Source organism: Nycticebus coucang, chromosome 14 (genome assembly GCF_027406575.1).
Source record: "Nycticebus coucang isolate mNycCou1 chromosome 14, mNycCou1.pri, whole genome shotgun sequence".
NCBI classification, from domain to species: Eukaryota; Metazoa; Chordata; class Mammalia; order Primates; family Lorisidae; genus Nycticebus; species Nycticebus coucang.
In genome coordinates this window covers 17,812,383-17,837,150 of record NC_069793.1, presented here as the reverse complement: position 1 = coordinate 17,837,150, position 24,768 = coordinate 17,812,383, and the positions used below count along the sequence as shown (strand labels likewise).

Below are 24,768 nucleotides of genomic sequence, written 5' to 3'. Positions count from 1 at the left end.
ATCTCTAACTTTTTTAAGTATCCTTCTCTCCTTCCAGGGCCTTCCACTGCCATTCAAATAGTCTCTTCCCTTGTCTCTCCCTTTCTGTTACCCCATTTTTCTTGCCCCCCCCCCCCACTACCAAGGCAGTTATCACATTCTCTCCATTCCCCTCAATGGCCAAGCATTCTCTATTTCCTCCCCTCCCTCATACTCTTAAACCTACTAAATCTGGCTTTTGCCACCATCACACCCTCTGCTTATCAAAGTCACTGTACTAACTTCAATGTACTCTTGATTCTGCATTATCTTCCTTCGTCAAATAGTCTTCTCTCGGCTTCTGTGATACTGTTCTCTCCTGGACGTCTTCCGATCTCCTGGACCTGATCCCCCATGTTAGATTTCCTCAAACCTGATCCTGGGTCACCTTCTTTACTCCCAAGGCATATCTTATCCATTCTTAGGATGCAAGGATGATTCCCCAGAGCTACTCGACTCCATTATGGTATTAGTACAATTTTCTGGATCCTCAACTTGATCTCTAAAGAATACTATCACATTCCACAGTTATGCTTTTTTTCTTTGAGACAGAGTCTCACTATGTTGCACTCAGCAGAGTGCCGTAGCATCACAGCTCACAGCAACCTCAAACTCTTGGGCTTAAGTGATTCTCTTGCCTCAGCCCCCAAGTAGCTGGGACTATAGGCACTCACCACAATGCCGGGCTATTTTTTGTTGTTATTGTTATAATTGTCATTGTCGTTTTAGCTGGCAGAGGGCTGGGTTCCAACCCACCAGCCTCGGTGTATGTGGCCAGCACCCTACCCACTGAGCTACCGGTGCTGCCCTCCAGAGTTATGGTTAAAGTTGGGTCCAGGATCTCCCCAAGGACACTGCCCTTCTCCCACCTCACACTTTCTTTTTTTGTTGTTGTTGTTCAGATAGAGTCCCACCCTATGCCCTGACTAGAGTGCAATGGCATCATAGCTCATTGCAACCTCTGACTCAGGCTGTGGGCATCCCGCTGCCCCAGCCTCTGGAAGCTGCTGGGATTACAGGCGCTAGCTGCAGCGCCCAGTTGGGTTTTGCATTTTTTTTTATGTGTCGGGGTCTCATTCTTGCCCAGGCAAGTCTCAAACTCCTGAGCTCAAGCAATTCTCCCTCCTCATCCTCCCAGTGCTGGGATTATAGGCATGAGCCACTGTGCCCGGCCCCCCACTTTCTGTATCATGCTCCTTATAATGGGGCCTCAAAATAGGGCACAGATGTTCTGCTTGTTTCCCACTGCCACTCCTGGCCACTGCTCCTCTCTTCTTGCCTGACCCACTCGGCTCTGAAGCTCATAGAATCAGATACCACCTGCTACTCCTGCTTGCTACAGTTATTTAAAAATTTCTCTCATTAACCTTATTTGTTTGTATCCTTATAAACCTGCCTGAAACAAAATTCCTGGACTGGCCAAATCTGAAAAACAAACAAAAACACCTGCTTCACCTATACTTTTTAACATCCGAATTAATAGTATCTCTATAACTTCCAGTTACTCAAGCCAAAAATCTGGGGATCACCACTGACTCTTATGTTTCTTTACATTCCTCATCTGAAACAGCAGTAGTTCTAACAAATCCACCTGGAAAGCACATCCAGAACATTTCTCACTGCCTCTATCACTTACCACCTGGCTTTAATTTAATTTTAAATTTTAAAAAATTTCTCTCATTCCTTGAAGACTAGTTCCTGGCCCACCTCCATTCTCTCCCACACTATTCCTGCCATATTCTGAATGATTTCAATAGCTACATTTTCCCTAACACCTTGTCAGCTTCCTCAATCCGTCTCCTCTAGTGGTTGTCCTCACCTCTATCTATCAAATCATTCCCAACTACACATAAATATACTATAATATTTCCTCTTTCTACCTCTGCTCTCCACCTACCATGTGCTTCCTGCTTCCCTTATATCAATATTCTTTGAAAGAGTTGCTCTATACTTACAATTCCTCTCCTTCCTGTCTCTCTTAAACATGCTCCACCAAGGCTTTTGCATCCTACTAGAACAGCTCCTGACAAGGCCGTCAGTGACCTCCATGAAGCATTTCTCAACTCACCTGATTTACATACAGCACTGAAAAGTTTTCCTCTCTCTTCCTTCTTGCAATCTATCCCTCAGCTTCTAGGACTCTGCTCTCTGTTTGACTCTCACTTCAGTTGTTACTCCTCCTCACGTTTCTTGTATTGTAACTGTTGGAGCCTTCTAGGGTTCCGTCCTCAGACCTCTCTGTACAACTGGTTCTCAACTGGGGATGATTCTGCCTCACTTCCCAAAGATATTTAGTAATTATCTAGAAAGGTTACCATAATTGGAGCAAAGATGTGGGTATGCTATTGCTATACAGTGTATAGAGGCCAGGGATGCTACCCAACACCTTATGTGTATAAAACAGTCCCTAACAGAGAAGACTTACCTGATCCCAAATGTAAACAGTGCAGAGACTGGCAAACCATGATTTATTCTCATTCTCTAGGCAATCTCATCAGTAAAACAGTTTTACATGCCACCTAATACCAATAATTTCCAAATCTGTACCTCTTCAGTAAACTTCCTACTCTACTCTTTTTTTTTTTTTTTTATAGAGACAGAGTCTCACTTTATCATCCTTGGTAGAGTGCTGTGGTGTCATAGCTAACAGCAACCTCCAACTCCTGGGCTTAGGTGATTCTCTTGCCTCAGATTCCCGAGTGGCTGGGACTACAGGCACCCGCCACAACACCCAGTTATTTTTTTGTTGCAGTTTGGCTGAGGCCAGGTTTGAACCCACCAACCTTGGTATATGGGGCCGGCGCCCCACCCATTGACCCACAGGCGCTGCCCCAAACTTCTGACTCTTTCAACCTTTCACTTGTGTATCTAACAGGCATCTCAAATTAAACCTGTCTGAAACAAAAATCCTGTACTCACCAAATCTGAAAACAAACAAAAACAACTGCTTTACCTATACTTTTTTACATCTGAATTAATGGTATCTCTATAACTTCCAGTTACTCAAGCCAAAAATCTAGGGATCACCACTGACTCCTGTGTTTCTTTACATTCCGCATCTGAAGCAGCAGTAGTTCTAACAAATCCATGTGGGAAGCAGAACATTTCTCACTGCCTCTATCACTTACGGCCCTGGTCTAAGCCATCATCATCTCTTTTTTTGGATTGCGGCATCAGCGTCCTGACGGGTCTCCCTGCTTCTACCCTTACTCCCACTATACTCTATTCTTAACCTAGCAGCAACAGTAATCCTTGAAAACACAGATCTCAGATCATATGTCATTCCTTCACTTAAACACTCCAGTGGCTTCTTCCCATCTCACTCAGAGCTAAAGCCAAGCAAGGCCTTAAAATAACCAAAAAAAACCCTGATGTGGTTGGCTCTCAGCTGCATCTTTCTTACTATTCGACCCTTTGTTCACTCATCTGCAGTCTTGGCCCCTTGCTATTCTTTCAACACAACATACAAGCTCCTGTATAGGGTTCTTTACACTTTTTGTTCCTTTTTCTTAGAAAGCTCTACCTAAAAAGCTTATCTCCCAGATACTCTTTCATCTTCTGCTCAAATGTCAATTTATCTCTGGGTCTTGCCCAACCACCTTATATAAACCATTAAATTCTGTAGACATTCCTCTTCTCCTGCTTCCCTATTTTTTATTTCACTTATTACCTGACACACTACCTTTACGTGGGGGAATTTTTGTTATTGTTGCTACTGCCTATTTCATGAGAGTGGGAACTTTGTTTTGTTCCCTGCTATATCCCCAGACCCTAAAAATTGACTGAAACATATCAGGCACACACAAATTTCTTAAATAAAATTTTTATCTCTAACGTAAGTTCTCTTCTGAACCTTAGACCTATAAATTTTAATGTCTCCTTTCATTGCCAAAGGGCTGCTGTCCAAGTACATCAAATTTAGTATGACCAAAAGAATTACTCACATTTCTCCAAATCTATCTTTTATATCTCAGTAAATGGCAACCTCTCCACAACCACATCTAGTTAGTCATATCTGAAACCAGGGTGCTGTCATTGCTTCCTCCCTTTCCCTTCCCATCTCCTATTCCGCATTCTATCTAGGGAATCCGAATCCTAGGGAATCTACCTTCTAAATGTATCTCTTTTTTTTTTTGAGACAGATGTCACCCTTGGTAGAGGGCCATGGCGTCACAGCTCACAGCAACCTCAAACTGTTGGGCTTAAGCGATTCGCTTGCCTCAGCCTCCCAAAAAACGCCTGGCTATTTTTTGTTGTAGTCGTCGTTGTTGTTTAGCTGGCTCGGGCCAGGTTCGAACCTGCCAGCCTCAGTGTATGTGGCTGGTCCCTATTGTACAGGTGCTGAGCCTAAATGTATCTTAAATTAATCTTTTCTTTTCCTAGTCATTCCCACCAGCATCCCTTACTTGGGCCATCGAAAAAAAGAAAGTGTTTTTTGGTATTATACCCATCCAACCCAAATCTACTTTCCACAAAGCAGACTGATCTTCTAAAAATGCAATTTTGACCATGTTGGTAAACTCTTCAAAAACCCTTCAATGATGGTTCAATGTCTGTATTTAGGATAAAATCCAAAAATCCTTAAAAAAATGTGTACTTAGGATAAAAATCAAAAAATCCTTAAAAACGACCCAAGGGTCCCTCATGGTCTGAGTCTTGCCAGCTGTCCAGCCTTAGCACCACTCACATCACTTTCTGTTTTACCTACTGCACTTACGCCACATAGACCTTTGGTCAGTCCCCCAAACCTGGGAAGGCCTTTCCATATGGTGATCCTGTTTGCTGTACTGTTCTTTATACCATTCCCCATGCCTATCTAACTTTTCATCCTTCAGGTCTTAGGCTAACTGAATTCCTTAAAGCCTCTTCTTGCCCAACTAATAACATTTAGTTCTCCCATTAGCCTCTCAAAGTCCCTGTATTTTTCCCTACGGGAAGTATAAACATTTGCATTTATATACTTGTGTAGTGGTAATCAGTTCAATATCTCTTTCTTCCACAATACTGCCCCAGGAAAGGTAGGTCCACATCTATTCTTATACTACAACATCATCTCAGGATAATGAAAATGGTGGTTGTTTTCGTTCATCATTTCATCCAAGTACCTAGCATAATGCCTGACATATAAAACCTCTAATCATATTTTTGGAATGAAAGAAGCTGCAAAGCGCTATAAAAACATAATGGGTTCATGTTTAAAAGTGATCTTAAGGGCTTTATCCCGTAAGCCACATTCCTTCTGCTGTTGTCTGGGGGGAGGGGGTTACCTCTCCTAGAACTCTGTCTCCTTAGTCTTCCCCTGATTGACATGGATTGAAAATAGTCTTTCTTTCCCTGTGGATTGCGGCTTTGCAGAATGACATTTGGGCGACAGTGACAAAAATTTACATCCTGAACCCTACCTTCCAAGGGGTTTTGGCGAAGTGCAGCACTTACCAATGAATGAACCTGTTTCTGGTAACCGAGAACAACTTGCCACTTTCCGCATAGTAGAAGCCTCCCGCACTCTCGCTATATTTCACAGCGCCAGTCACAGCACTTGCAGTCCCTGCAAAATGAACGTGGTCAACCTACAGACGTGGTTCACTGCAGATGACAGGCACTGAGGTGCTGAGAAAGCAGAGGGTGATGGATTGACAACCCGTACAAAGAAAAGAGGAAGACGTCGGGCACCAAAGAAGCCCTGATCCAGAGGCAATAGGCATGTGGACCAAGGTGGATGAATCCGGGGGCGGTCAGAGACCCAAGGGAGGAGCCGGAGGGGAAGGATCGGATCGCGCCCTCGCTGGCCACATCCCTACCATCGCCGCTGACTGTGAATTCCCGAAAGTGCCTCGGCCCTTCGCGTTCGGCTCCGCTTAGCTCCACGAAGCTCCGTTCCAGGGATCCCGCCGCCGCCATCTTCCCGCCGCCGCCGCGATGCCCGACGGGACACCGGCGGGGCCGCGCGGCTGCTGTCACTTCCGGGGGCGGGCGGGGGAGCGGCGGGCAGGTGCAGTGACCTGGGGAGGGGAAAAGCGGGGCCGACCTTTTACTGCGAGAGGTTTTACGGTGAGAATGAGGGTGGGCGGGGAGGAAGCCAGAAGCGAAAAGGGCTGGGGAAACCGACTCTATCTGCGGGACCCTGCCAGTGGCTGGCTGGGACGCCTCCAGAGGGCGGTGTCCTTTTCCCGGCGGCCTCGGCGCAGGGGGCGGCGCGGGGTTTGTTTCCATTTTGAAATCGCCGGCACTAGCTGCCGGGCTGTCTCCGGGAGCGGCGAGGTCCGTTCAGCGTGTTTGGCGGCACCAAACCTCTACCTGCGTAAGAGTGTCCGTCTGTACACCTCCGCTGGGTCTCACTTTATTCCCCCTTCATTGACACGTGGGAAAAAGGGGAACGAAAAGAAGGGCCTTCTGGCAATTTTTTGACTATTTTACACTGTTCGCGTAATCTAATGTAATGAAACATAATAACGCGTTTAAAGGTTGATGCTGCAACCTGCCTAGGTTAAGTATTACTTGCATTCATGAAAGGAATTTGCCTTTCATTCTACCCCTGATCTTGCTCTTGGCTGCCAATACACTAAGTGTCTATAGTGCATGTTGAGACGATATTACGGAAGTAGATGCTCAAAATTGAGGAAAATGCTAATTTCCAGTGGGAAAGGTTTTGTTCCTTAATGCTAGCCGGCGTTTGTTAAGCAGCTCTGTAACCTTGTTACCACCAGTGACCCCAGCTATTCTGTCATTTTCCGTTTTATCCAGTTCTGACCACTATCCCCCATTTATCCACCTCACTCTCTCTAGGACACCAACTCCAGCAATTCAGTTCCCTCATTTCACCTAAGACCTTTTCGTTGTCCCTCACTTCCTTTGTGTTTTTCCTGTTTAAATTCCATTAAATTACTCTCTTGCTTAACTCTCTTCATCACCCTCTGGTAAAACCTGTAACTTATATTAAATACAAAAATGTAGCTAAACGTGGCTAGAGAAAAATACACACACATACTGACATGCCTCCCTCTAACTTCACCAGGACCATGAATCTTGAGTGGGCTCATAACCACTGCCCCCCCCCCCAAAAGTTGTATTTTACATGCCCATTTACTGTGCAAATGAGTATTTTTATTTTTATTTTTTGCAGTTTTTGGCCAGGGTGGGGTTCAAACCTGCCACCTCCTGAGAAATGGGGCTGGCGCCCTACTCCTTGAGCCACAAGCACCACCCCATGAGTATTTCTTTTTAATTTTTTTTTTTGAGACAGAGCCTCATTTTGTCCCCCTGGGTAGAGTGCTGTGGCTTCTTAGCTCACAACAGCAACCTCAAACTCTTGGGCTTCAGCGATTCTCTTGCCTCAGCCACTGCACCCAGACCCAAATGAGTATTTCATAACTCCTTTAACCCCCAACACCTCCTTCATCCTCACTTTATCTCAGCTTGCTTCTTTACTTAGAAAATTAAAGCAATCAAAAGAGAACTTTCATGAGGCGGCTCATGCCTGTAATCCTAGCACTCTGGGAGGCCGAGGTGGGTGGATTGCCTGAGCTCACGGGTTGAATAGCCTGGCATTGTGGCAGGCATCTACAGTCCCAGTGAGGACTACTTGGGAGGCTGAGGCAAGAGAATCGCTTGAGCCCAAGCGTTTGAGGTTGCTGTGAGCTATGACGCCACAGCACTCTACCTAGGGGGACAAAGTGAGACACTGTCTCAAAAAAAAAAAAGAAAGAAAGAGAACTTCCTCTACTATATCTCTCCACCTATCAACATCTGTATCCACATATTTTGCCTTCCCTTCCCTTAATATAAAAATTGAACTGTCTGAGCTTATGGTGAGACAGACGATTTTTCTCCTTCTTAGATCACCTGCTCAAGGATATTATTCCAGAAATTCAAGTCTCCTATGTCTTCAATTTTTCCCCTTGTTACCAAGTTGTTCCTCTGAGCATACAAACATGCTGTTATTTCTTCTGCCCACCACAAAGACTCTACTCTTTGCAGCTGCTGCCTCATACCCCATATCTCTACACCTCCCCTACTACAGCAAAATTCAAGAACATTTTTCTCTCATTTTCTCTTATACCCACTTTTATTAGGCTTTTGTTCCTATTTTCTTGCTGAAACTTCTTTTTTCAAGGTTGCCAACGATGTCCACATTACCATACTAATACCGAACTGTTATTTCTAAGTGTACTTGACACCTGCTGAATTTGACCAATTGATTGCCTTTTCCTCTTGGAAACACTTTCTGCACATGGCATCCAGGATTCCACACTTCTGATTTTTGCTTGTTTCATTGACTCTTCCTTTTCAGACTCCTTTCCTAGTTGCTCCTCTTTTCCCCAGCCTTTTGACTTTGGAGCTCCACAGCTCAGTTCTTGAACTTCTTTCTGTCTATATTCACTCCCCTGAGAATCATATCCAGTCTTATGGTTTTAAATACCAAGTTGTTATATGCTGATAGTCCAGTTCAAACATTTCCTCTGAAAATATTCTGCTGCTGCTTCTGTATCATAGATTTCACATGTCTAAAATTGAAGTCCTGATATGTTCAAAACTAAAGTCCTGGCTGGGCAAAGTGACTCATGCCTGTAATCCTAGCACACTGGGAGGCTGAGGCAGGTGGATTGCTTGAGCTCAGGAGTTTGAGACCAGCCTGAGCAAGAGCAAGATCCCATCTCTAAAAGTAGAAAAACTATCTGGGCTTTGTGGCAGGCGCTTGTAGTCCCAACTACTTGGGAGGCTGAGGCAAGAGGATCACTTGAGCCCAGGAGTTTGAGGTTGCTGTGAGATATGACTCCCTGTATAGCACTCTACTGAGGGCAACAAAGTAAAAGTCCATCTCAAAAAAAAAAACAAAAACAAAAACCAGGCTTGGCACCTGTGGCTCAAGAGGCTAAGGCAGTCACATATATCTGAGCTGGAGTGTTTGAATCCAGCCCAGGCTGCCAGACAACGACAGCTGACCAAAAAATAGCCGGGCATTGTGGCGGGCACCTGTAGTCCCAGATACTTGGGAGGTGGAGGCAAGAGAATCGCTTGAACCCAGGAGTTGGAGGTTGCTGTGAGCTGTGATGCCACAGCACTCTACCCAGGGCAACAGCTTAAGGCTCTGTCTCAACAAAAAACAAAAACTGAAGTCCTAATCTTTTCTTCACACTTAGTTCAAATATGACTAGCATATTTCTAATTGCTCAAGCCAGAATCTCTGGAATCATCTTTGAGTCCTCTTTTTCTCTGATCGTATATGCAGTCAGTAAGGAACTCTCGTTGACTGTACCTGCATAATACATTTACAGTCCAACCATTTCTCACCTCTCTGCCCTGTGTCAACCACTAGCATTATTGTAATAGCCTCCTAAATTGCTTCCCTGCTTTCTGCACTCATCCTCCACCCCTCGACTAGACTCCACATTCTGAATCATGCCTGACACGTAAGTATTTGGCAAGTGAATGAATGAATGAGTAGTCCAGGCAAGAGTTGGTGAGGACCCAAGTGACATGGAGATTAAGAAGGGAGTAGATTAAGTGAATACTCAGGAAGTAAAATCAGTGGCATCTGGTCTGGTGAGTGTGAAAGTGAGAGAGGGGGCCACGTCCAGGATGACTCCTGTTTTTGTCTTGACAACTGATGCCATGAACTGGGTGGCAACAGTAGAAGAATAGCAGATCTGGAGAATAGAAAAGAAAACTGAGTTGTATTTCCTTGTAAAAATACCAATCAGAACTGACATTAAAGTTTATAATATTGCTGAATGTAACTTATGGATTATTGAACAAAACTACTATTTAAAACATTTTTTCTTCCTGAATCAGGATTTTAAGCTCCTGAAATTCATCATTTTTATCTTGTACTAAGTAAAGTACTATTTTGAGACTGTATACTAAATGTGAGAGTGGCATTATTTTTAGGTGATTTTTTTAAAAGATATCAACACTTTTACTGTCAATATTTACAAATTCCTGGTTGAGTTATAAATGATCATGACACAGTAGTGTGTGGCATATTACAGCTGAGAGAACTATTCTGAAAACTGATTATTTCCAACTTCATATCTAAAGGTCAGGCCTCTTTCCTTAGTTTACAGTTTTTATACTCAGCTGCCTCCTTGACATCACTTGGATTTCCCACAGACATCTCAAACTCAGCACATCTAAAACGGAACTCATGGCTCAGCGCCTGTGGCTCAAGCGGCTAAGGCGCCAGCCACATGCACCTAAGCTGGCGGGTTCAAATCCAGCCTGGGCCCGCCAAACAACAATGACAGCGGCAACCAAAAAATAGCCAGGCGTTGTGGTGGGCGCCTATAGTCCCAGCTACTTGGGAGGCGGAGACAGGAGACTCGCTTGAGCCCAGAAGTTGGAGGTTGTTGTGAGCTGTGATGCCATGGCACTCTACCCAGGGAGACAGCCTGAGACTGTCTCAAAAAAATAAATAAAATGGAACTCATTTCTTCCCTCTGTATACTCAGCTGCCTCAGGTATTCTGAGGTGTTCAGACTCAAGTATTCTGTGTCTGCGTGACTATCACTGCCCAATTACCCAGGCTAGAAATCTAGTAATTAGATTCCTGGACTTTTCTCTCTTATTCCTAACATCCAAATCTCATGTATCTATGTGGCAAATAGATTCAAAGATTTATTGATATTCTTTCCATGGAGAGGTATAGTCTTGGTTGCCTCCCTTGAACATAGAAGGGGATAGAATAATAGAATACAGCAAAAGTAATAAGTAAGTAATAGAATACAGCAAAAGTGACACTGTGCCAGATTAGCTTTAAGAGAGTCACTTTTCTCTTGGAACACTGACTATGAGAGAAACCAGCTGTCATGTTAAGAAAATTGACTGGGACTGCGCCTGTGGCTCAGTGGGTAGAGCACCATATACTGAGGGTGGTGGGTTCAAACCTGGCCCCAGTCAGACTGCAACAAAAAATACCCAGGTGTTATGGCGGGCACCTGTAGTCCCTGCTACTCGGGAAGCTGAGGCAAGAGAATCGCCTAAGCTCAGAAGGTTGCTGTGAGCTGCGATGCCACTGCACTCTACTGAGGGTGACAAAGTGAGACTCTGTCTCTAAGAAGAAAAAAGAAAGAAAATTGACTATCTCTGGGGTTGCCATCCTAGAGAGATTGCAAAGGTTACAGAGCTGTAACCCCTCACTCCAAGGTTACATGAAGTGAGAGATGCCTGGTGAATCCCTAGTTGTTCCAGCCCCAGTTATTGAGTCACCTCAGCTGAGGCCCCAGATATGTTGTAGAGCAGAGATAAGGCATCACCACAGAGCCCTGTGAAGATTGCAGATTTGTGAGCTAAATACATGATTGCTATTTTAAAATTAAAACTTATTTTGGATAGGGGTATCGCTATAGGCTGGTGTCAAACTCCTGGACCCAGAAGATCCTCCTGCTTTAGCCTACTGAGTAGCTGGGACTATGAGCGTGTGCCACTGTGCCCAACTAGTTTTTCTTATTTTTTTATAGAGATGGGGTCTTGCTATGTTGCTCTGCCTAGTCTCAAATTCTTGGCCTCAGGTGATCCTCTCTCCTTGGCCTTCCAAAGTGCTGAGATTGCAGGCATGAGCCACAGCACCAGGCCATGATTGCTAATTTCAGCCACCAAAATTTGGGTAGTTTGTTAGGGTGCAATAGATACAAGGAACATTTTTCCCCCTTGATACTTTACTTCATATAGCCTTCCATGTTTCATTCTTAGATCACAGAAACAATTTTCTTTTTTTTTTTGAGACAGAGTCTCACTTTGTTGCCCTTGGTAAAGTACCATGGGGTCACAGCTCACAGCAACCTCCAGCTCTTGGGCTTAGGTGATTCTCTTGCCTCAACCTCCTGAGTAAAACAACATTCTTTTGCTTTATTTTTTTCTTTTTTTTTTTTTTGAGACAGAGTCTCAAGCTGTCACTCTGGGTAGAGTACTATGACATCACAGCTCACAGCAACCTCAAACTCTTGGGTTCAAGCAATTCTCTTGCCTGAGGCTCCCAAGCAGGTGGGACTACAGGCGCCCGCCACAATGCTTTTGGTTGCAGTTATCATTGCTGCTTAGCAGACCCAGGCCGGGTTGGAACCCACCACCCTAGGTGTATGTGGCCAGTGCCCTTGCCAGCTGAGCTACAGGCGCCACTCTGAAACAACTTTCTTTTTTTTTTAATCAGCTTTATTTATTTTTATTATTTTTTATTTTGTTTTTGAGATAGAGCCTCAAGCTGTCACCCTGGGTAGAGTTCTGTGGCATCACAGCTCACAGCAACCTCCAACTCCTGGGCTTAAGCGATTCTCTGGCCTCAGCCTCCCAAGCAGCTGGGACCACAGGCACCTGCCACAATGCCCGGCTATTTTTTTGGTTTTAGCCATCGTTGTTTGGTGGGCCCGGGCTGGATTCGAACCTGCCAGCTCAGATGTATGTGGCTGGCGCCTTAGCCGCTTGAGCCACAGGCACCGAACCCTGAAACAACTTTCTAATTGATCTTTCTCTTCTCCTGCTCTCCCTGCCTCTCCACTTTACACTGTGAGGGCTCGGCGCCCATAGCTCAGTGGTTAGGGTGCCAGCCACAAACACCAAGGCTGGTGGGTTCAAACCCAGCTGGGGCCAGCTAAACAGCAATGACAACTGCAACAAAAAAATAGCCAAGCATTGTGGCGGGTGCCTATAGTCCCAGCTACTCAGGAGGCTAAGGCAAGAGAATCACTTAAGGGCTCAGTGCCTGTGGCTCAAGCGGCTAAGGTGCCAACCACATACACCTGAGCTGGTGGGTTCGCATCCAGCCCGGGCCCGCCAAACAACAATGACGGCTGCAACCAAAAAACAGCCCGGAGTTGTGGCAGGTGCCTGTAGTCCCAGCTACTTGGGAGGCGGAGGCAGGAGAATCGATTGAGCCTAGGAGTTGGAGGTTGCTGTGAACTGTGATGCCACAGCACTCTACACAGGGCGACAGCTTGAGGCTCTGTCTCAAAAAAAAAAGAGAGAGAATCACTTAAGCCCAAGAGGAGCTATGATGCCACAGCACTCTACTGAGGGTGACATAGGGAGACTCTTGTCTCAAAACAAACAACAAAAGAAAAAAACAAAAAACAAAGAAATACACTCTGAGGTAAGTGTTCCTAAATACTAATTATACTGTTATGTTTCTTCTTAAAAACTTTCAGGGGTTCTCTGTTGTCCTGACTTTCAAGGGCGTTCTCCCTATTTAACTATATCTCCCTTCTTTAAATGCCAGAACCTTCTTGAATGAGAAACACTTATTTGTCCCACTCGTACATTTCCTTCTTCATATTGTGGGAGCCTAACTTGAGTCCAAATGGGATTTAGTCAAATCCGTACACATCTGTCAAACTGGTAAAATTTTCATCCTGAAAACCTATTTTTAAGGGGTTTTGGGAAACAATTTTGCTATAGGGGAGAGGAAACCCTGTAGCAATTTGATGCTGTGGGACTTAGTTGAGTGGAGGGATCATTTTGAGTATAGTATGATTTGTCTCTCTCCCCAGCTGCCACTGGACTCGGATCTGAGGCCTTTGGAGACGAGTAGAAGACTAAAAACGAAGGCTCGGTGCCTGTGGCTCAAACAGCTAAGGCGCCAGCCACATACACCTGAGCTGGCGGGTTTGAATCCAGCCCAGGCCCACCAAACAACGATGATGGCTACAACCAAAAAGTAGCCGGGCGTTGTGGCGGGTGCCTGTAGTCTCAGCTACTTGGGAGGGGGAGGCAGGAGAATCGCTTGAGCCCAGGAGTTGGAGGTTGCTGTGAGCTGTGATGCCATGGCACTCTACCCAGGGCGACAGCTTGAGGTTCTGTCTCAAAAAAAAAAAAAAAAAAAGACTAAAAAAGGAAAAGGAGGGTGGCACCTGTGGCTCAGTGGGTAGGGCACCGGCCCTATATACCAAGGGTGGCGGGCTAACGCCCCGCCCTGGTCAAACTGCAGCAAAAAAATAGCTGGCCGCTGTGGCGGGCGCCTGTGGTCCCAGCTACTTGGGAGGCTGAGGCAAGAGAATCGCCTGAGCTCGGGAGTTGTGGAGGTTGCTGTGAGCTGTGACGCCATCGCACTCTACTGAGGGTGATAAAGTGAGACTCTGTCTCAAAAAAAAGAAAAAATAGCCAGGCCTTGTGGTGGGTGTCTGTACTCCCAGCTACTTGGGAGGCTGAAGTAAGAGAATCACTTAAACCCAGGAGTGGGAGGTTACTGTGAGCCGTGATGCCATGGCACTCTACCCAGGGTGACAAGTTGAGGCTCTGTCAAAAAAAAAATAAATAAATAAATAAATAAAGGAAAAGGAGACCAAGTTCATCACAAATTCTACAAAACATTGAAGAGGGAGCCACTATTCCCCTGTGCAAATGACCCTAGAGAAATTTGCTTATTTAAAGTCTCTAGTCTCTGGTGGTGCCTATGACTCAGTGAGTAGGGCACCGGCCCCATATACCGAGGTTGGCGGGTTCAAAGCTGGCCCCTGCCTAACTGCAACAACAAAAAGAGTCTCTAGCTCTGTAGTGGCCATAGGGATGGGGTAAGTGCATGGCTAAAACTCATGTCCAGTCGAGCAGAGTGGTTCCCTAAAAAGCCTGGAGCCTGGCCAGCACAACAATTCTTACCTGGTAGAGTTACCTAGATTGCTTGGGAATAGATTGTTTCATATGAAGATTATTTCATGAACACAGACACTCCCTAGGTACTCCCAGAAATGCTTAAAGGACTCTAGCAGAAATTGAAGCTGCCTGAGTAGGTGAGGCAGAATTTAGTAGAATTAGTCCTTTTTTTGAGACAAAGTCTCACTCTGTCTCCCTGTGTTGAGTGCTGTGGTGTCATAGCTCACAGCAACCACAAACTCTTGGGCTCAAGCAATCCTCTTGCCTCAGCCTCCTAAGTACCTGAGACTATAGGTGCCTATCACAATGTCTGGCTATTTTTTTTTTTAGAGACAGGGTCTCACTCTCGGGCTGGTCTCAAACTACTGAACTCAAGCAATCCACCCTCCTTAGCCTCTCAGAGTTCTAGGATTGCAGGCATGAGCCACCAGGCCTTGAGACAGTTTCACTATGTCACCCTCTGTAGAGTGCTGTGGCATCACAACTCACAGCAACCTCAAACTCTTGGGCTTAAGCGATTCTCTTTCCTCAGCCTCCCTAATAGCTGGAACTACAGGTGCCCGCCACAACATGCAGCCACTTTTTTTGTTGAAATTATCATTGTTGTTTTAGCTGGCCCAGGATGGGTTCAAACCTGACAGCTTCAGTGTATGTGGCCGGTGCCCTACCCGCTGAGTCACGGGCACTATCTTAGTTCCTATTTTTATTTATTTATTTATTTTATTTTTTTCTAAATAGATATATATTTATTTATTTGCATATATAGTTTACACACATGCCGATATAATAAAAAATAACCCCTTAACAGCTCTTAGACACATGGGTCTTGTATATCCCAAGCCAAGTCCTGCAGTGGAGGTAGCATGTGCTCCTATTTTACAACATCTCATGGGAGATCAGTGGTTAAGGAGGACTTGAAACCCAACCAGGCCTGACACACTGAGGCCACTCCGAAGGGACTGCCGTGGGAGAAGACACAAATCTATATAAAACCTTTAACATTTAAAGGGATCACATTAATTTCAACAGCTTTACTGAGCTTGGACACCCAATAAATTATATACTCACTCCAGGTACTTGGAAGATTATTGCACAGCTCCTTAACTGATCGAGTCAGGACAAATGCTCACTTCCCCACAACCAGAATCAGCGCATCTCCTACAAGGACACCAGGGCTGTCGCAGGCTGCGTAAAGTAAACCAGTAAAGTAGCATTATTCTCATGGCTACATTCACTTCAGTGTCAGGTTTACGAACATGGAGCTTTCTGAATAGAGAGGCAGAGGCCCTGCCTGCTCAGTAAGAAACATTTCCTATAGTGCTGTAGATTGATGAAGGCCGTCAATACTAAAAATAGATTTCAGTAGCATGTTCCTGACATTGTACAGCAGCCTGGCTCAAGGATTTCTCCCCCTACATGATTCCTAAGACTATTTGCTATTAGATTCTTTGTTTTGGCTACTTGATGGTTTTGATGAATTTGCCTTGATCAGGGGTATTCAAGTACTTCTCTGAGAGTCAGCCTCTGGCTTGGATTATGCTTCAACAGTCTTGAAATAAGGTCTCTGGCTCCCTCTGTTACAAATTTAGGAAATGTGAATTCAATCCGTGATATTCTTTTGTAGTTCTCTTGGTGTTTGCCTCAAAAGGAAGCTTCCCAACTAAAAATTTATAGCATAGAACTCCCAGGCTCCAGAGGTCTACCTTCTCATCGTGCATCCGACCTTCAGTCATCTCGGGGGCAGGTAGTCCAGGGTGCCACAGAGAGTGGTTCTCCTGGAGGATGGAGCATGAACCGACCAGCCAAAATCTGCAATCTTAAGCTATCCAGGTGATCCCAGCAGCAGGTTCTCTGGCTTAATGTCTCTATGAATAACTCTCTTTGAATGGCAGTAAGACAGGGCATTTGCCAATTCTGTGATGTAAGTAGCAGTTCTCTGCTCATCAAACTTTGAAAGTTTCTGGAGTTCTCTATAGACTGTTCCAAGTGGGGCATATTCTAGAATTAGGTGAACTCTGGTGGCATCATGGAAATAACCATACAGTCTGAGAATATTAGGATGCTGAAGATGGGACTGTATTTCCACTTCTCTTCTGAGCTGATGCTCCACTCCTGCTTTTTCCAGCTGAGCTTTAAACAGCACTTTAAGAGCCACGATAAACTTGCTTTGCTTTTCTCTTGCCAAAGAAACATTACCAAACTTTCCTTTACCCAGCAGGTGACCAATTTCAAAATCTTCCAAAGCCCATTGCCGTTTTTTTTGATTCTTCATTTTTCTGTTTTGATGTCACTTCTTCCTCAGGTTTATTTCCAGGTGCTGCTGGCTGGGGTTGCTGGCTCTTCTGGGTGTCATTCAGTGGCTTAGAGACAGGATGAGGTACACTGGTTGCCTGTAATTGCTTCTGCGTATGATTCTGAACTGGTTTGTGGCTGGAGATAAGCTTTTGTGCTTGAGAAGGAATGCGCTGGGAGGAATTTGAAGGGCACAGGACCCACTGAGCCTGACCACTACTCGCAGGTAACGGATTCTGACCGGAAAACTACTGGGTCACTGGAACGCGTTTTGGACCATCAAGTAGAACTGTGGCCTTAACAAGCCCTAAAATGTAGTTTTCTTTTGATCTGTCCATGATGCTTCAGATCCAAGTCCCTGAGTCCTCTGAGCTCTCAGCCCTGTTACTATGTAACTGTTCTTGTACCATGGTTTAGGCTGGGGTAGTTACTGTATTGAACTACTTCCCTTGTATATGCATACATATTAGATCTTTTTATTAGAATTCTGTATGCTTTATTGTATGAGTTTTCTATTGCTGCTGTAATAAAGTACCACAGATTCAGTGACTTAAACAGTATTAATTAATTAATTAATTTTTTTTTTAAATCATAGCTGTGTACATTAATGCGATCATGGGGCACCATACACTGGTTTTATAGACCGTTCGACACATTTTCATCACACTGGTTAACATAGCCTTCCTGGCATTTTCCAGGTTATTGTGTTAAGACATTTATATTCTACATTTACTAAGTTTCACATGTACCCTTGTAAGATGCACCGCAGGTGTAATCCCACCAATAACCCTCCCTCTGCCCATCCCTCACCCCACTCCCTCTCCTCCCTCTCCCCCTTCCCCATATTCTTAGGTTATAGCTGGGTTATAGCTTTCATATGAAAGCTATAAATTAGTTTCATAATAGGACTGAGTACATTGGATACTTTTTCTTCAATTCTTGAGATACTTTACTAAGAAGAATATGTTCCAGCTCCATCCACGTAAACATGAAAGAGGTAAAATCTCCATCTTTCTTTAAGGCTGTATAATATTCCATGGTGTACATATACCACAATTTATTAATCCATTCATGGATCAGTGGGCACTTGGGCTTTTTACATGACTTAGCAATTATGAATTGGGCTGCAATAAACATTCTGGTACAGGGCGGCGCCTGTGGCTCAGTGATTAGGGCGCCGGCCCCATATACCAAGGGTGGTGGGTTCAAACCCAGCCCCGGCCAAACTGCAACATAAAATAGCTGGGCATTGTGACGGGCGCCTGTAGTCCCAGCTACTTGGGAGGCTGAGGCAAGTGAATTGCCTAAGCCCAGAAGCTGGAGGTTGCTGTGAGCTGTGTGACGCCATAGCACTCTACTGAGGGTGAGAAAGTGAGACTCTGTCTCTAAAAAACAAACAAACAAAAAAAACATTCTGGTACAAATATCTTTGTTATAATGTGATTTTTGGTCTTCTGGGTATATACCCCGTTTCCCCGAAAATAAGACATCCTCCGAAAACAAGACCTACTTACAGGAAAGATAAGATGTCTCCTGAAAATAAGACCTAGCACATCTTTGGGAGCACACCTTAAAATAAGACACTGTCTTATTTTCGGAGAAACAGGGTACCTAGTAGAGGAATTATAGGATTGAATGGCAGATCTATTTTTAGATCTCAAAGTGTTCTCCAAACATCTTTCCAAAAGGAATGTATTAATTTGCATTCCCACCAGCAGTGTAGAAGTGTTCCCTTTTCTCCACCTCCGTGTCAACATCTCTGGTTTTGGGATTTTGTGATATGGGCTAATCTTACTGGAGTTAGATGATATCTCAAAGTAGTTTTGATTTGCATTTCTCCGATGATTAAGGATGATGAGCATTTTTTCATATGTCTGTAGGCTGTGCACCTGTCTTCTTCAGAGAAGTTTCTCTTCAAGTCCCTTGCCCAGCCTGAGATGGGATCACTTGTTCTTTTCTTGCTAATACGTTTGAGTTCTCTGTAGATTCTGGTTACTAAACCTTTGTCAGAGACATAACCTGCAAATATCTTCTCCCATTATGAGGGCTGTTTGCTTGTTTTGCTTACTGTGTTCTTGGCTGTGCAGAAGCTTTTTAGTTTGATCAGGTCCCAGTAGTGTATTTTTGAAGCTGCTTCAATTCCCCCGGGGGGTCCTCCTCATAAAATACATGCCCAGACCGATTTCTTCAAGGGTTTTCCCTACACTCTCTTCTAGTATTTTTATAGTTTCATGTCTTAAGTTTAAATCTTTAATCCAGGGAGAGTCTATCTTAGTTAATGGTGAAAGGTGTGGGTCCAGTTTCAATCTTCTACAGATTGCCAGCCAGTTCACCCAGCACCATTTGTTAAATAGGGAATCTTTCCCCCACTGAATGTTTTTAATTGGCTTATCAAAGATCAGATAACGGTAAGTAGGTGGGTTAATCTCTTGGTTCTTTATTCTGTTCCAGACATCTACTTCTCTGTTTTTGTTCCAGTACCATGCTGTTTTGATCAATAATGATTTATAGTATAGTCTGAGTTCCGGTAGCATGATTCCTCCTGCTTTGTTTTTATTTCTGAGTAATGTTTTGGCTATTCGAGGTTTTTTCTGATTCCATATAAAATGAAGTATTATTTTTTCAAGATCTTTAAAGTATGACAGTAGAACTTTAATAGGGATTGCATTAAAATTGTATATTACTTTGGGTAGTATGGACATTTTAACAATGTTGATTCTTCCGAGCCATGAGCATGGTATGTTTTTCCATTTGTTAACATTTTCAGCTATTTCTTTTCTTAGAGTTTCATAGTTCTCTTTATAGAGATCTTTCATGTCCTTTGTTAGATAAACTTCCAACTATTTCATCTTCTTTGGCACTACTGTGAATGGAATAGAGTCATTAACTGCTTTTTCAGCTTGACTATTGTTGGTATATATAAAGGCTACCGATTTATGAATGTTGATTTTGTAACCTGAGATGCTGCTGTATTCCTTGATCACTTGTAAGAGTTTTATAGTAGAATCCCTGGTGTTTTCCAAATATACAATCATATCATCTCCGAAGAGCAAAAGTTTGATCTCTTCTCACCCTATATGGATACCCTTGATTGCTTTTTCTTCCCTAATTGTGATGGTTAAAACTTCCGTTACAATGTTAAAGAGCACTGGAGACAATGAGCAGCCTTGTCTGGTTCCTGATGTAAGTGGAAATGATTTCAATTTAACTCCATTCAATACGATATTGGCTGTGGGTTTGCTGTAGATGGCCTCTATCAGTTTAAGAAATGTCCCTTCTATGCCAATTTTCTTAAGTGTTCTGATCATGAAGGAATGCTGGATATTATCAAAACCTTTTTCTGCATCAATTGAGAGAATCAGTTTATGTGCTGAATTATACTTACAGATTTATGTATATTGAACCAGCCTTGAGACCCTGGGCTAAAACCGACTTGGTCGTGATGTATAATTTGTTTGATGTGTTGCTGGATTCTGTTTGTTAGGATCTTGTTGAATATTTTTGCATCTATATTCATTAGTGATATTGGTCTATAATTTTCTTTTCTTTTTGGGTCTTTTCCTGTTTGGGGGATCAGGGTGATGTTTGCTTCATAGAATGTGTTGAGTAGTCTTACTTCTTTTTCTATATTTTGGAATGGGTTTAGTAATATAGGTACTAGTACCTAATAATATAGGTACTAAATTTACTGAAGTTAGACTTGTGACCTAAGATGTGATTGATTTTGGAGTATGTTCTGTGGGCTGATGAGAAGTATGTGTATTCAGTTTTATTGGGATGAAATGTTCTGTGGATGTCTGCTAAATCTTTAAAGGTTTGATAGAATTCTGACATGAAGCCATCTGGTCCTGGGCTTTTCTTTTTAGGGAGATTTCGTATGGTTGATGCTATTTCAGAACTTGATATTGGCCTGTTCAACATTTCCACTTGATTCTGGCTAAGTCTTGGAAGGTGACATGCTTCCAAGTATTGGTCAATTTCCTTCATATTTTCATATTTCTGAGAATAAAGTTTTTTGTAATATTCATTAAGGATTTTTTGAATTTCTGAGGAGTCTGTTGTTATTTTGTCTTTGTCATTTCTGATTGATGAGATTAGAGATTTTACTCTTTTTTTCCTGGTTAGGTTAGCCAAAGGTTTATCTATTTTATTGACCATTTCAAAAAACCAACTTTTTGATTTATTGATCTGTTGTATAATTCTTTTGTTTTCAATTTCATTTAATTCTGCTCTAATTTTGGTTATTTCTTTTCTTCTACTGGGTTTGGGGTTGGAATGTTCTTCCTTTTCCAGTTGCTTGAGATGTCCCATTAAGTTGTCAACTTCCTCTCTTTCCGTTCTCTTGAGGCAGGCTTGCAGTGGTATAAATTTCCCTCTTAGGACTGCCTTTGCGGTATCTCAGAGGTTCTGATAATTCGTGTCTTCATTGTCGTTTTGTTCCAAAAATTTGGCAATTTCCTTCTTAATCTCATCTATGACCCAGCTATCATTCAGCATAAGGTTATTTAACTTCAATGTTTTTGTATGAGTATGCAGATTCCTATTGTTACTGAGTTCAACTTTTATTACATGGTGGTCCAAGAAGATGCAAGGAATAATTTCTATTCCTTTAAATTTACTGAAGTTAGACTTGTGACCTAAGATGTGATCGATTTTGGAGTATGTTCTGTGGGCTGATGAGAAGTATGTGTATTCAGTTTTATTGGGATGAAATGTTCTGTAGATGTCTGCTAAATCCAAATGTTATATGGTTAGGTTTAAATCTAAAATTTCTTTGTTCAGCTTCTTAATGGAGGATCGATCCAACACTGCCAAAGGAGTGTTGAAATCTCTATTATGGAGCACGAGGAAATCAAGTTGCTCATGTCTGTTAGAGTTTCTCTTATAAATTGAGGTGCATTCTGGTTTGGTGCATAAATATTAATAATTGAAATCTCATCATATTGAGTATTACCCTTAACAAGTATGAAGTGACCATTCTTATCCTTCCTTACTTTTGTTGGTTTAAAGCCTATTGTGTCTGCAAATAGAATTGCAACACCTGCTTTTTTCTGATTACCATTTGCCTGAAATATGTACAACCATCCTTTCACCCTGAGTCTATATTTATTTTTTAAGGCAAGATGTGACTCTTGTATGCAGCAAATATCTGGCCTGAGTTTTTGTATCCAGTCAGCTAACCTGTCCCTCTTTAGAGGACAGTTTAAGCCGTTCACATTAATGGAGAATATTGATAGGTCTGGTAAAATTTTGGGTATCGAGTTTTTCGAAAGTCCAGAGGACATTTTTAATCCTTTTGCCACTGTGGAAGTTGGAGTTCGATCTGAAGTTTCTGAGTGAGTTTACTTTTGTGGTAGAGGATTGGGCTGGCCATTATGGAGGACAGGTCTGAGAATATCCTAAAGAGCTGGTTTGGTTATGGCAAATTTCTTCAACATATGAATGTCATTAAAGTATTTAATTTCTCCATCATAAATGAAACTCACTTTCAGTGAGCTGGATACAGGATCTGGGGTTGAAAGTTATTTTGTTTTAGGAGATTAAAAGTCGATGACCATCTTCTGGCTTGAAAAGTTTCAGCAGGGAGATCTGCAGTCATTCTAATATTCTTCCTTTTGTAGGTAATGGATTTCTTATGTCTGACTGCTTTCAGAATGTTCTCCTTCATATTAACTTTAGTGAAGTTAATTATGATATGCCCGGGGGATGTCTTATTTGGACTGAGTTGTGCTGGGGTTCTGAAACTGTCTGCTATCTGAATTTCAGAATCTCTTGGCATGTCTGGAAAATTCTCTTTCATAATTTCATGGAGAAGGGCCTCTGTGCCTTGCAAGGCCACTTTCAGGGATTCCAATGAGGTGGATATTAGCCTTCTTCGAATTATCCCAGAGCTCTCTGAAAGAATGATCCATTTTTGCTCTCCATTTCTCTTCCTCTTTGAGAGTTTGAGAGCGTTAAAAAGCTTTGTCTTCAATGTCAGAAATCCTTTCTTCTGCTTGCTCCACGCTGTTACTGAGGGATTCTACTGTATTTTTTAGATCTTTGAGAGCTGCAAATTCTTGCTTCAGTGCATCAAAATCTGTGGTGATTTTGTCTTTAAATTCGTTAAATTCTTGAGACAACTTTTGAATTGCTCCTCGAATTTCTAATTCCAAATTTTCCTCCATTCTATTAATCTCTCCAGGGCTTTGCAATCCAAATTCTGAATTCTATTTCTGACATCTTGGCCAGCTGTTTATTAATGGGATCTTCAGTTACATCTGCCATATCTTTCCTTGGGGGGTTGATTCATGTTACCCAAGTTTTTCTGCTGATTCTGCCCTATTACTATTTTACACTATTTGACTTTTCCCCTGGAGCTTTGTTGAGGACCTGTACAGTGCTACAGCCCGAAACTGGGGACCTGTTTGGTGTGATGGGGCTAAGTGGTTTGTTTTCAGCTAGTCTCTGTCCAACCCTAGTGAAACAGTTACTCTGGGTTGAAGTCTCAGCTGTGGAGAAATACCAGCAATTAAGTCACCCCACCCCGCACAGATAACGATTGGAAAAGGAAAATCAAACCTTCCTACAACCGCACACCCAGGGCACCACTAGTCCTCAGTTGATTGGCTCAGTTCAAAAGATCCAAATCAATTGTCTCAATTGCCTCAATCACGTGGGAGAGTTTAAAAGGTCTCTGGCAACTACTTCACAGGGGTCTGCTGACAACTAAAATATGACTTGCTCTCGTGCTCCATGAAGTCAGGAGGACCCACCCAGCAAATAGATTAGTCTGGGAAGGTTGATGCCTCCTTCCCCACCTTGCACCTCTGTCACACCCAGTCACTGATAGCCCCACAGGGCTGTGACCTAGTTGCCTCCAATGAGCAGATACTCCAGGGGTTTGCACCTGCCTGAATCACAAGGAAATCTATATCTGCTCAGCCAGGCCACTGCTCTCTGCCTCTATCCAGCAGGGAGAGGTGAGGCCTGACAACCTCAGGCGCTTGATGGTGGCTGGGGGGTTGTTCACTCAGTTCCAGCCCCACCACTGATTGATGTTACTGACCCAACAGAACAACTTTGCGGAATTTGTTTCTGTCCCGGCTAAATTCCCCTGCAGAAGAGAAGCTGTTTTGAGTTCTCAGAACCTGCACCTCAGGCCCTATCTTTGCTGCTGCAAAGGTTTGTATTCGCAGCTCCGTTAGCTGTCAGTTCTAGCCTCCTGCACTCCTTTGTCTTGGCTGACAATCCCCTGAGGGCCAGGTGCGTCTTAGGCTCAGAAAAGCAGTCCTCCGGGTCAGCCCCACCCTGGGTGTCAGCCAACACTGCCTGTGCATTTTCTAGTCCCCACACTCCACCTAGGCCGGTACCGCCTCAGCAAACCCTTTACTCATGGGGCCTGGGTTTCTGTCCCAGATCTGTTCTGCAGTGGTTGCCACCTGAGAAGATGCCTGGCCTCCTCTGGTTGCCCAGAGAGACAGGGTGTGTGGCTTTTTTCCAGTGTTAATTTATTATTTCACATTTATGGGGGTCAGAAGTCCAGCGTGGGTCTTACTGGCTAAAATAAAGGTGTCAGCAGGGCTGCCCTATTCCTGGAAACTCTAAGGGAGAATCTATTTTCTTCTCTTTTCTAGCTTTGAGAGGCCACCATATTCCTTGGCCCCCTTCCTCTACCTTCAAGGCCAGGAACGTTACATCTCTCTGTAATCTCAACTGGAAAGGTTCTCTGCTTTTAAGGATTTATGTGATTAGGTTATGCCCACCTGGATAATCCAGAATAATCTCCCCATCTCTAGGTCCTCAAACTTAATAACAAAGTTACTATTAACTCTGAACTATACAGTATATTCACAGGCTCCAGGGATTAGTACATGGACATTTTTTTTGAGAGCCATTATT

General features: G+C 43.4%; 1 protein-coding gene and 1 pseudogene across 1 annotated transcript in view; both read right to left on the bottom strand.

The window, feature by feature from the left end:
- Positions 1 to 6,129, bottom strand: part of NUP160 (nucleoporin 160) — a 63,857-nt gene extending 57,728 nt beyond the window's left edge. Inside the window, exons 1-2 of the mRNA XM_053561755.1 lie at positions 5,820 to 6,129; positions 5,455 to 5,566 (exon numbers count right to left, since the gene is read on the bottom strand). Of these exons, the coding sequence (XP_053417730.1) occupies positions 5,455 to 5,566; positions 5,820 to 5,919 (212 nt within the window). The 5' untranslated portion in view covers positions 5,920 to 6,129. The remainder of the gene's footprint in view (positions 1 to 5,454; positions 5,567 to 5,819) is intronic.
- Positions 6,130 to 16,024: 9,895 nt separating this feature from the next.
- LOC128565349 (aurora kinase A-like) lies at positions 16,025 to 17,298 on the bottom strand (annotated as a pseudogene).
- Between the last annotated feature and the right edge of the window lie 7,470 nt (positions 17,299 to 24,768).